The sequence below is a fragment of the Vipera ursinii genome (assembly GCF_947247035.1).
Source record: "Vipera ursinii genome assembly, chromosome: Z".
In the NCBI taxonomy this organism is placed as follows: Eukaryota; Metazoa; Chordata; class Lepidosauria; order Squamata; family Viperidae; genus Vipera; species Vipera ursinii.
In genome coordinates this window covers 72983661-72996652 of record NC_139517.1, presented here as the reverse complement: position 1 = coordinate 72996652, position 12992 = coordinate 72983661, and the positions used below count along the sequence as shown (strand labels likewise).

The following is a 12992-nucleotide window of genomic DNA, read 5'->3' as shown; positions in this document are numbered from 1 at the left end:
TCCAACATACGCAAGATAACCCTAAGTCATCCTTAGCTGTACCAGTATTCTGAAAATATCCAAGAGCATTCTCAAGGTATATAACATTAAGCTTTTTCAGCCAATCTATTTGGCAACTACTGGAGACATCCAATTTCATCTTGGGATAATTTTTTTTCTAAGTTTGTGGATGGCATGTCAACTCAGCAGTGAGGGAAAGACGATAATGACTCAAGACTTCAGCAAACCATGTCAGATGAAACTTTGAAGAGGAGTACCAGCAGAGTTGCTGCACTCTACAAATTACTTTGTACATCTTCAAGGATCTTCTGCATGTGTGCATATGATGTTCCATAAAATCAAAGGTTTTCTGAGTTTTGTGATACTTTGAAGATGTCATGATGGAGCATCGCTCTTTTTCATACTTGATGCAGCTTCCCTCCAGATTTGTAACATTTGAGAAAAAAATTTACTTTCTATGATTTCCAGTGTAATGATTTTAAAATTATTTCCCATATAATCAATTAAGCCACTATCATTTTGTCTTCAGACTGATACTAATGAAGCAGTGTAATAAGATGCTAAATATTATAAGAAACTTAAAACAATCCTCAAGAAGAAAGACTTTTCTGGCTTTTATGTTTGTATAGGGAGGGCTTCCTTAAATGCATGCATTCATTATTCTTGATGCAGTGTTGTTTGTGCATTCGAACCCAACTTTTCTCTGCAGGAACAGAGATGTATCTCCCCTCTTTATTCCAACCCACAGCGTGTCTTCTAGAGAGCACTGTTTCAGCACAACGTCAAGATCACCTTTGGTTTTATAAGATTTCTGACATTTAAAATAAAATAGCCCTGCAGACATCTGAGGCAGTCTTACAATGCGATAACCATAGAAAAGTATAGTAAGGCTCTAGTAAACCACCTCCTTTGGAGAATAGCTACAGCAAGGCGGAGTCACATTGTCACATAATAATTCCTCAGTCGAACGCGCGAGCGCCGTCTTTTCGAAAGACTCCCGAAAACAGAGCGTTGGGCCTATGCCGCTGGCGTTGGGGGCTACATGCGCCATAGGCGCTGGCCTGCTGGGGGCGCTGGCTGCTTCCTCAGCCAAGCTGTCTTTGGGCGCTGATTACTTGCGGGCTGCTTGCCAAGCCGCCCTCGGGGAAGAAGAGACCACCGGAGAAGCCTGTTTCTGGGTAAGAGGCCGCCTCTGTTGCGGAAGGGATTAGCGCCTTGATTCTTTGCTACCGCGGGCCTGCGAACCCTTTAGCCCGACAACAATGTGGAAGGCTGAATGGCCTAACGAGGAAGAGATGCAGGCACGCATCAGAGAAACTCGGGTCTCTAATAAATGTAGCATATTCTAAGACAGGGGTAGGCAACCTTGGCTCTTTTATGACTCATGGACTTCAACTCCCAGAATTCCTGAGCCAGCATGACTGAGCTTGGAAACTCTCCCTTGTCCTTCAGCATGGCTGGCTCAGGAATTCTGGGAGTTGAAGTCCACGAGTCATAAAAGAGCCAAGGTTGCCTACCTCTGTTCTAAGAGATCTGAAGCAAGGTCGGTCAGCAGATTTTCCCCTCACTTCAAATTATTTTGCAAGAGGGGAAATTAGAAGAACGCCTATTTCAAGATTAACCAATGAATGTCCCTGTCTGAGGATTCAATTTGAAGTGGCTCTTGTTCATGTAAATCCTCATTCAAAAATAAAGGAGAATATTTGTAACTCACGGTGGAAATGAGGGATCCTTGGAGTTTTCTGAGCTTGATTGCTTTTTTTTTTGCAGACATTTTTGAGATTTTAAAACCCAAAATTTGATACTCGCAACTTGAAGACAAGTCTGGTTAACAAAAACAAAGATTTATTGAAAAGAAATTGAAAATAATAAAGAAAGAAAGCGTTTGCAAACGTGGCCTTTTAGACCTTTCCCAAATTGGATTGGGTTCAAAGAGCGCCCTGAGCAAGTTTCAAACCAGGCATTTATACTTTCTTTTCTTGATACATGTCCCCCCCCAAGAAACTTAAGTTACTCTTTGAAGTCATTTACATTTCTAAAAGATCTTCTAAAAGATATTTTTAAAAAAACTTTGTTGATTACTATTTAAGTCCTCTGCCTGAGCAGAAAATAGCGTCACATCTTAGTGTTACATTTGATATAATTCATTGGTGTTACATTTTATACAATTTATAAAAGAATAATCTTTATTTATTTTCCTTTACATTTTATTACCCAAATAAGTAACATTAACAATGCTAGTGATGATGCCCTGATGATGCAACAGAAAGTACCAAGGACCCCACATTCAAAAATCCCTTCACATTCAACTTGAATGATTTGAGATAAAATCTCAATTAGTTTGATTTAAAGATGTCACTAACTAACATTCTTGCTTGCTGTAACTAGCAAATACACAATTACTGGCTTCAGAAGAATAAGCAGAATTAGCCATTGCAGGAAAATAATATGCTTATAATTTTATTATAAAACACCATCAAAAATAATTATAATTAGGAAAAATCTTGCTAAAAAAACTACAGGGACTAGCCAAGAGTCAGTCAGTGATGCTGTAAGCAGGGATGAGTAATTAATGTTTACAATGCCCCAGGAATCTTTTGTGTCATATTATAGGATCCAGACAGCTCCAAATTAAAATAATCTTGAAAATTAAAAAAATCCTCTTAACTTTATCAGTATCCAGTTCTGAAGATAGTCTATTAAATAATATTTTTGTTGTGATATTTAGATTGAAAGTTTAGGATTGAAATAATATTTTTGTTTGTGATGGCTAGATTGAAATATTTTTATTAATTTGGGAAGCAAAGGCTCTCCAAAGGTGGCAAATCAAATTGAATATACATGTAGTCTTCAACTTACTACAATTGAACCAAAAAATCTGTTACTAAGGGAGACAGTTGTTAAGTGAATTTTCACCCATTTTATGATTTTTCCCCATAATTGTTAAGTGAATCACTGCAGTTATTAAGTTAGTAACATGATTGTTAAATGAATCAACCTTCCCCATTGATTTTGCTTGTCAGAAGATTGCAAAAGGTGATCACATGACCCCAGGACACTGCAACTATCATAAATATGCCAACCATCTGAATTTTGATCATCACGATGCTGTAATAGTTGTGTGAAAAACAGACATAAATCACTTTTCCAGTTATAACTTCGAACAGTCACTAAATGAACTGTTAAAGTCGAGGACTACATACAGTGCATTCAGAAAGTATTCATACTCCCTTCACTTGTCAATTTTTTTATGCTGCAGCCTGATTCTACAGTTGTTGAAATTCATTTTTTTCTCATTAATGTACCCCATACTGACAAAGGGAAAACAGAATTTTAAAATGTCTGTAAATTTATTAAAAAGAAATGTTTAATTTTCAGTAGCTTGGAAACTCTTCATGAAGTGACTGCAGTTTCTCTTATTGAAGTATATTGAATCAAAAGGCAGTTGTTAGGATTATTGTGGGGGATCCTTGGTTCCATTAACACTCACTGTACATCTATACCCAGTAGAGCCAAGTCTGTTACTGAGTGTCCATTCAGGTTCCATAATTGGACATTTTTCATATCTATTTCTGTAGTTTTCTGTTATGTTCATCAGCAGGAAAGCAGGTTCTTCCTTCCAAATATGAGGTGTGCAAATCTTCTGTCTTGTGGAAAGACTCTTTTGATTGAGGTTCAAAGTAGCTTCCCATGATCAGAAGGACACTGATTAGCTGTAAAATACTTTTAAAATGATCAATGCTATAATTAATTTGAGCTGTTCACAAGCCTAGAATCTGGTAAATCTCCTGTCCTGGGCCTTAGCCCTGTTGCCAATCATACTGTAATAGGATTATTTGCATTCACCTGTATTCTAAGGCAGGACTTGAACTATCCTTTACTTGAACTATAAAGATGTTTAATACTTTCCCATTTTTTAATAATCACTCAAAATAAGTAAAGCTAGGTGGGAACATGACAATATTTGTATTGCAGATGAACTATTTTATCTGCAATACAAAAAGTTTATTGTAGATAAACTATTCTTTTATATATATATAGCAAATTTTATTAAATGTACATTTAAAAAAAAAGTGGACATGATTCAAATTCCCTAGCTACAACACTATTATTAGTATTACCTTATGTTACAGAAAGAAATAACAAAAACTTAAAATACATTCTATGACAGGACAGAGTATAACAAACTGTACATATAACATCTGTAAATTTTTTAGTAAACTGTCTTTCAGTCATCAATGTTATATTTACACATCTTTCAGTTGTGTCCTGATATACGTGCTGATAAGAAATCCTTACATTATCAACCAATCAAATAATAGTCATAGATCCTCTTTATCTCTAACCAATTGTACAAATGTTGCCAAATTTCATAATACTCCATTTCAGTCTTATTTTTGATCTCTAGGGTTAACCTGTCCATTTCAGCGCAGGATAAAATTTTATCTATTATTTCTTCTTCAGTGGGTGTTTCTTTTCTTTTCCATTTTTGGGCATATGCCAGTCTTGCTGCAGTTAAAATATGCACTAATAACTAGAAAGATGCTTTGCTGAGTTTATCGTTAATAATCCCTAATAAGAAGGTTTCTGGTTTTAAATCATTTTTTGTAGTAATATTTCTTCCAACCAATTTTTTATCCGCTGCCAGAAATTTTGCGCTTTTGAACATTCCCACCACATATGATAGTAAGTCCCTGGAAGCCTTCTGCATTTCCAGCAGGTTGGTGAGATTTTTTTGCCATTATAGTCATGCCATTATAGTCATGAAAATCTTGTAATCCGTGTTCAGTAAAGAAATGGGCCTATAATTTTTAATGCAGGTCAAATCAGAGTTTTCTTTAGGGATTAGTGAGATGATTGCTTCTTTCCATGAGTTTGGAGTTTTTGCTGTGTTTAATACCTCATTAAATAAATCCAATAGGGTTGGAACCAAAAGTTCTTGGAGGTTTTTATATATTTCGGATGGTAATCCATCAGGGCCAAATGTTTTATTACTTTTTTGTTTTTTAATGGCTTCCATAATTTCCTGGACTATTATATCTTTATTTAATATATTTTGAAATTTTTCTGAAACCTTCGGTAAGTCTGCTTTCATAAGATATTGTGATATTCTTTCCTCAGTAATCATTTCCTCCTCTTTATAAAGATTTTTATAGAATTCATATGTCATCCATTTTTCCCTTCATTTTGATATACTATCTCCCCTGCTTGATTACATAATTTACTAATCCATCTATTATCTTTTTGTTTTTTCAATCTATAGGCCAGCCATCTCCCGGGTTTATTTGCCTGTTCAAAAATTTTTTGTCTAATGCTTTTTGTTTTTTGTGCTATTTCTCCCTTTTCTATAATATTCAATTTATGCTTATTTAAATCTGCTGCTGTTTTAGATCTCTACGTTGTGGGGTTTTTTTGTAGTTCTAATTCTAATTTTTTGTGTTCTTCCTCTAAACTTTTTTGATATTGCCTTTTCTTTTTATATTCATTGGCCATGTACGCAATTGCAGTCCCTCTCATAACTGCCTTGGCCGTATCCCATAAATTTTGAGTGCTAGTCTCCTCTTTCTTATTTGGCTGGAAGAATGTCTGCATTTGTTCCTCCATCTTATGCTTAAATTCTGTTTGGTTTAGGATTGCCTTTTTTAGAATCCACCTCCTTGTTGTTATCTTCTGTTCTTTCCATTTAATTACAATGGGATTATGGTCTGCCCAAGTGTTAATGTCTATTATTATGTCATCAATATCTGAATTTAATTCCTTTGTTGTCCAGACCATATTGATTCTGGACCACGATTGACGCCACCCTGAATAGTATGTAAATTGCTTTTTATTCAAATTTCTCTCCCTCCAACTATCTTGAATATTTATTTCTTCCACCATTTTAAAAAAAGTACCGGGGAATTTTCTCCTGGTTCGCTTCCTTACTTCCTCACTCTTATAATCTAATTCTCTGCCTATAATTGCATTAAAATCGCAATTATACAAATGTTCTCATATTCCATATCAGCAATAACCTTATGCAGTTTCTTATAAAATTGTCTTTGTTTTTCATTGGGGGCGTAAATTCCTACCAGGGCGACCTTTTTTTTATTCAAGGAAATTTCAATAATCAATATTCTACCTTCCTCATCTCAATAGATTTGTCTTGCTGGGATTCTTTCTTTAACATATATCATAACATATTTCTCTTTTCTTCTGCTGTGAAAGCGATACAAATTTGATTCCTAACTTAGGGTAGTTTAATAAATTCTGATCTTGAATCTTAATATGTGATTCTTGTAGAATTGTTATATCTAAGTTTTTCTTACTGAGCTTATTCAAAATTATATTTCTCTTAGCTGGGGAATCATTTTCCCTCCTCCCTTTCACTCTTCTCAATTGCCATATTAAGGAACAAAAATGAAACCCAGTAAATGTGCTTTCATGACCCATTTAGGATTTTTTTAAAAAAAAAGTAAAACACAGGTCAAAAGCAAAAAAGTCACACACCTTTAGGGTTTTTGTTTCCTCACTCATGGAATCAACAATGTGGAAATGTTCCTGCGTAAGGCAGATGATGGGATTATTGATAGAAGCTGAAATGCAAATTTGTCTTGGAGGCAACAACAAAGATTAGACAACAATATAGCAGATTAAGCAATAACAGATGGGAAAGCAAAAAATGTGCCTTTTTCCTATGGCTAAGAGAAAATGACTCACCCAAAGTCATCCAGCCTACTTTCATGGCTAAGGTAGGACTTGAACCCACATTCTTTTACTTTTTAGCTTGCTGCTTTAGACCAAAATCAGAATTCCATTTTTTTCCCCAAGTCTTTTTCCATTAGGCCCTGTTAAGGAATTTACTTTTACTTTTGAGGAATTTACTTTTACTGTTAAGGAATTTACTTTTGAGGTGGTGTAAAAACAAAAATGCACAGTCAAAAATAAACAATCAAGGTCATACACAATAGCAATAGTCCAAGGAGTAATCCAAAATACAAAGTCTTCTTACCGGTCCAGAGGTCAATACACAGTTCAGGTTTATCACAGTAACAGAGCAAAAACAGTAATAGTAGAGAGCAGTGAATTCAGAGAGAGAAAGAAGCTACGTTACTAGCTCCCTCTTATGGCCATGAGAACACTTACACACCCATTGGCCAATTAACATCTTAAAGACATAACATCATGGTTAATATATTTTCAACCCAACATTGTAGGCTAATACCATATACCTAACAGGCCCAGAATAAGTTTCTGGTTTTATCTTTATATTCACTTTAAGAATTTTCTGTATTAGAATATAAATCCTACTCCAATATTTCTTTGCTTTATCACATGTCCACCCTAAGTGATAAAAAGTCCCTTCTTTACATTTACATTTCCAACATTCATCTGAGATACCTTTATACATTCTAGATAACTTAACTGGTGTGAAATACCAATGATATATCATCTTATAAAAATTTTCTTTTAAATCATAATTTAGTGTGAATTTTAAACCTTTCATCCATGTATTCTCCCATTGTTCAAGCATCACATTATACCCACTGAATCATACATTGTTTTACATGTTCACTTTCCAAATTCAATTTCAATAACATTTTGTAAACCTCACCAATAAATGTTCATTACTACCACATAGTAAAATTTCCATTTTTAACAAATGAAACACATAACTCTCTTTATCTAATTTAAATCTTTCTTTCAATTGTAAGTATGTAAACCAATGGCAGACATGACCTTCTGATTCTAATTCTTCCTTAGACTTGAGGATGAGGTCACCAAAATTAAAAGATATTATTTTACCATAAGTCCACCAGTCAAGCTTCACCACCATTTCTTTTCTAAAAAAAGCTTGGGGGGGCACCCAACTTTGTAAAGAACCTTGTCTTGTATTCATTCCAAACTCTTAGTATGGCACATCTAACAAAATGATTGTTGAAATCAACATTTACTTTTATCATACCATAAATAACCGTGCTATCCAAATTTTAATTCATGACCTTCTAAATCAAGTAGCCTCTTGTTCTGGAGGTTCATCCACTCTTAGCCAAACCAAACAACAAGCATCAAAATAAGATTTCAAATCTGGTAAACCCAAACCCACTCTTTCCATAGTATCTTGCAGTAACACATATCTAATTCTTGGTTTCTTCCCTTGCCATATAAACTAGGAAATATCCCTCTACCATTGTTTAAATATCTGTTGCAAGTATTGGTAATGTCTGAAACAGAAAGTGCATATTTGGTAAAACATTCATCTTAATTACAGAAATTCTATCTAGTAGTGATAAATGTAATTTGTCCCGTCTTTGTAAATCCTTTTTAATATCATTCCAGAGAGGCACATAATTATTTTGAAACAGTTTTGTATTTGTGTTTGTCAACATAAGCCCTAAATATTTCATCCCTTTTCTCGACTTTAAAACCAGTCTTTTTAATCAATATACCGCAATCCTGAAAGGACATAATCTTAATCAACATTGTTGTTTTCTGTTTGTTTATTTTAAAACCCACTAACGAGCCAAACTCATTTAATTTCCTCATCAAATATTGCATCTTATTTTGGGGGTCTTGCAAGAATACTGTATAAACATATCATCAGCAAATGCCCTCAATTTATAAACTTCTTTCTTGATATTGAGACTCTAAAAAGAGTACAGAGAAGAGCAACAAAGATAATTAGGGGACTGGAAACTAAAACATAAAAGAACAGTTGCTGGAATTGGGTATGTCTAGTTTAATGAAGACATCTCAGGCTTCCACAAAGAAGAGGGAGTCAAGCTATTCTCCAAAGCACCTGAAGGCATGACAAGAAGCAATGGATGGAAGGAAAGAAGCAACCTAGAAATAAGGATAAATTTTCTGAACAATTTTTTTCCCCAAGGTTTTACAGTATATTAAAAATTCAGTTCTGATGACAAATAATTGCATGAAACCCTGAATGAATAAATTTATAACACTTTAGTAAAGTAAAGGTTAGGGTTACCCCACACATGCGTGCTAGTCATTTCCAACTGTAGGGGCCAGTGCTCATCTCCGATTCAAAGCCAAAGAGCCAGTGTTTGTCCGAGGACCTCTCCATGGTCATGTGGCCGGCATGACTAGACGCCATTTTTACATGCTTTTGAACTGCTAGGTTGGCAGAAGCTGGGATGAGTAATAGGCGCTCACTCTGCTATGCAGCACTTGGGATTCGATTCGCCAAACTGCCGACCTTCTGATCGACAAGCTCAGCGTTCTAACCCACTGAGCCACCGCGTCCCTTTCTTATAACACTTTACCTCACTTCTATTACCTAGGTGTCTGTATGTAATACAAAATTAGGAAACAGCATGGTAATAGGGAAAACATTTGCTAAATGTAGTTGGTATTTGATTAGATAATAGAATTTATAAACCAATTTGTTTAAAGAATAGTTTCTACAAACATCTAAGAAATATTAAGTTGGGGAAAACCAGTTAGTTAAGAAATGCTAAACTGGCTCTGCGGAAAACAAATTATTTTCTAATCTCCTGATAACAGATGATTTGAGTCCTCCAAAGCTTTGTCAGGAAATGTTCTAAAACAAAAGAGAAATAATTCTGTATATGCTCATTTATTTTTATAAAAATACAGTCTAATCGTGTAGTGCTATGTATTATAAAAAGAAATGTCAAATAATTACAAAAATGAACTATGAGTAATACAAACATTTTGGAGGGTCCAGCAGTTGTGTGAGAACACACTGCATTCTTGCATGTGCATTTTATGCATTTTGTCACACTGTGTGCTGTTGTCAGAAATATGGTAATACATGATTTTTCTTTGTAGTGAGTTTAGTCAGATTAATTTGGTTAATTTCTATACTCACCATCTGATGCTTAATTGTTAATTGTCTCTGCAGCTGGCTCATGAATTTGTACACTTAAATTAGCTTTCCTCAATTTGTTAACATGACCTTAGTAAATTTGATGTAGTCTGAAAGTGTATTTCTGTTTGAATAGCTCTAGCATTAGTGCTATGCTTACAAAGATAATTATCAAAATATGGCAAGTGAGATATTATTTCCTATTTCAATGAGGAATTTTGGCACAATTTTGCACAATTTAAAGTGATTATTTTAACCTTCAGAACTAACAAGTAATCCTTGACTTAGAATAATTCATTTAGTGATTGTTCAAAGTTACAACAGCACTGAAAAAATGTGATTAAATGACTGTTTTTCACACTTACAGCTCTTACAGCATTCCCATGGTCGATGATCAAATTTCAGATCCTCGATAACTGACTCATTTTTGACATTTGCAGTGTCATGTGAACACCTTTTGCCAAGACAATGGGGAAGCCTGATTGATTTAACCACCACGTTGTTAATTATCTGTGATTCACATAACAACAGAGGAAAGAAAGGTTAAAGGATTACCTGTACAAGATGATGAATGAAGCATTGATATGCCATTTGCAAAGTAAATCTGCCTTTCATAAGATTGCCCATTGCAACAACATCCTTCTCTCTTTTAAAAAAAATGTATTAAATAATGTAATATTCAGAGCTGAGTTCTACCTAGGTTGCATATCTGCTGTTTCCTGCTTTGAATGGAATGTTTGTAAGATATATAGAAAAGATCACAGTTTTTGTCCCCAATTGTTCTGCAGGTATCCATGATACTTCGAGTAGTTTGTGGTGCTATAGTATTTGTGTGCAATGCCATAATGTGGACTTTCTTTGCTAAAGCTTTAAGATATTCCTCCTCCTCAGCTACAGTAACTATGACATCAACAGCATCCAACCTCATCTTTTCAGTGAGTATAGTGAGACCATATGATTGATAAAAGCCCCAAAAGGTGGAACAGCACGCCCCCCCCTTTTAAGGCAGAATATCATAGTATCCTTGTATTGCTGTTACCACTTGTGAGTGTTCTGAATGGTCTGCAAGTAAGGCAAAGCTAAACAGTCCAGACTTGGAAAATCCATTTTGATGTCAGAACTTTCTGAAACTGGAACATTTAACATCCTAACTCGGTTCTCTAAACCAGGGCTTTTCAACCAGTGGTATGGGTACCACCTGTGGTACATTGGCACCTGGCAGGTGGTACGCGACCATCCTAGAAAAGTGGTAGCTGGGGAGGGGAATGAGCTGAACCGGTGGCAGCACTGCACAAGTCTGAGCGAGAGATGGCTGGAGCTGCAGGACTGTCAGGGCTCAGCGGAAGCCTCAGGATCAGCGCCAGGCTCCAGCTGGAGCTCGGCGCTGATCCTGGTGCTTCTGAGCCCAGAAGAAGCACCAATCAGCTGGAATGTTGCAGCATCTTTAGGGTCTTGTGATTTGCATTCAGATGCTTGGCAACTGATTCATATTTATGATGGTCACAGTGCCCCAGGGTCATGTGAAGTGACCAAAACCTGCTACAACCACCCAGCCGAGGGAGGGGGAATAAAAACCAAACACACCCCACCCCACCCCATCCCCACTGCCAATCCTCAACTGAAATGCTCGCAACAATGAAAACCTCGGACAGGAGGAAGAGCTCTGCCAGGCAGGCAGGCAGGCATCTTGCTCGGCTGTGGCTTGGGGGACACTTTTTTCAGTGCCATTGTAACTTCAAACAGTCACTAAGTGAACTGTTGTAAGTCGAGGACTACCTGTACTTCATCACTTTTTTCCTCTTTTTTTTGGTCATCAAGTTTTTGACACCTTGCTAGGCGACTGGTGGTACTCGGATGTTGCCATATCCTAAAAGTGGTACAATGGGTGAAAAGGTTGAAAAGCCCTTCTCTAAACACAGAAACCGGGAGGCTTTAGCAAGCATGTGTAATATTGGGTGATTTCTTCTGTTAGTCCCTAGCTACTTTCCAAACAGTATATTTAAATCCTAAATTATTGTATAGCCTTTGAATGTTGCACAAAAAGAAACTTTTGTAATATGTTCAAAATACTATTGCTTCTGCATATGTCTTAAAAATAATCTATGCATTTTCAGCTTATGGCAGCTGAGGAATTTACGCACTGAGCAGAGTACAATTTTACTATTGTTTATTCTTCACTTTTTCTTACAGGCCTTTTTAGGAAGGTGGTTGTTTGGAGAAATAGATGACTTGTTATGGTGGATCGGAATATTCATTTCCCTTCTTGGACTTCTGTTACTTCACACCTCACCATCTCTACTAGAACAACAAATATGTCTAAAGGAGAAAAAGAAATAGAATGCAACAGGCTTTTAATTCATAACACAGGAAAGGAATAAACAAAATAGGACTCCAGGTTTGGTGGAAATACCGAATTGCCATGATGTACTTATAGCAGATATTGTTGTGCTGGATACTCAAAATACTTTAGTCACACTGACCATAAACAGAATTTTGGAAAAAAGGACAGCCATCATATTTGTGAGACTTGAGGAAATTTGGTGAATAATTATCATAGTTTACCATGACCAACTGGAATAAAGGAACTTTCACAATTCTTAAGAAAGATATGGTATTAAGTGCAATAGGTTTTCCCCTTTTCTGCATTAAACTGACGAGAGAGTAAGAAATAAATCCAAATTGACTTCTTTTCACATTACAAAATATGTCTACTGTACGTTGTATGCTGATGGAGTTGGCAGTATTGTATCCATGATAATGCGTATTACCAAAATAAATATCAAATACACATTGTTAAATAATTTGAATCAATAAATATAAAAGTGATGACATCAGTATGATTAGACATGCTTTGTGAATGCCACCGGTTTAATATAATCAACCAACTGTAAATAAAGTACTTAACAGAAAAATTCCTAACAGAAAAATGGGCTGCTTTTATTCAAAGCTACATATTCAATTAGAACAATATGCAAAGTCAATTGTAAGAATTTAAAATTTGTTCCCATTTTATAATGTGAAGATACACTTAAAAAAAAAATCAGAAGATGATTTTCAACATAAAAAGAAATGTTGTTTCCTTTGAAACCTTAATTCATCTATTTTTTATCTTTTTTAATATCTCAGCAAACGTTTGTGAGTTTTTGTATTAGTCCCATGACTA

At 35.5% G+C, this 12992-nt stretch overlaps 1 protein-coding gene across 1 annotated transcript; it reads left to right on the top strand.

Moving 5' to 3' along the window:
• The first annotated feature begins 974 nt into the window (after positions 1-974).
• On the top strand, positions 975-12720 carry TMEM42 (transmembrane protein 42). The gene is made up of 3 exons (XM_083378618.1): positions 975-1178; positions 10618-10764; positions 12020-12720. The coding sequence occupies exons 1-3, from the start codon at positions 1020-1022 to the stop codon at positions 12164-12166; spliced, it is 453 nt and encodes a 150-aa protein (XP_083234744.1). The 5' UTR covers positions 975-1019; the 3' UTR covers positions 12167-12720.
• The last annotated feature ends 272 nt before the right edge of the window (positions 12721-12992 follow it).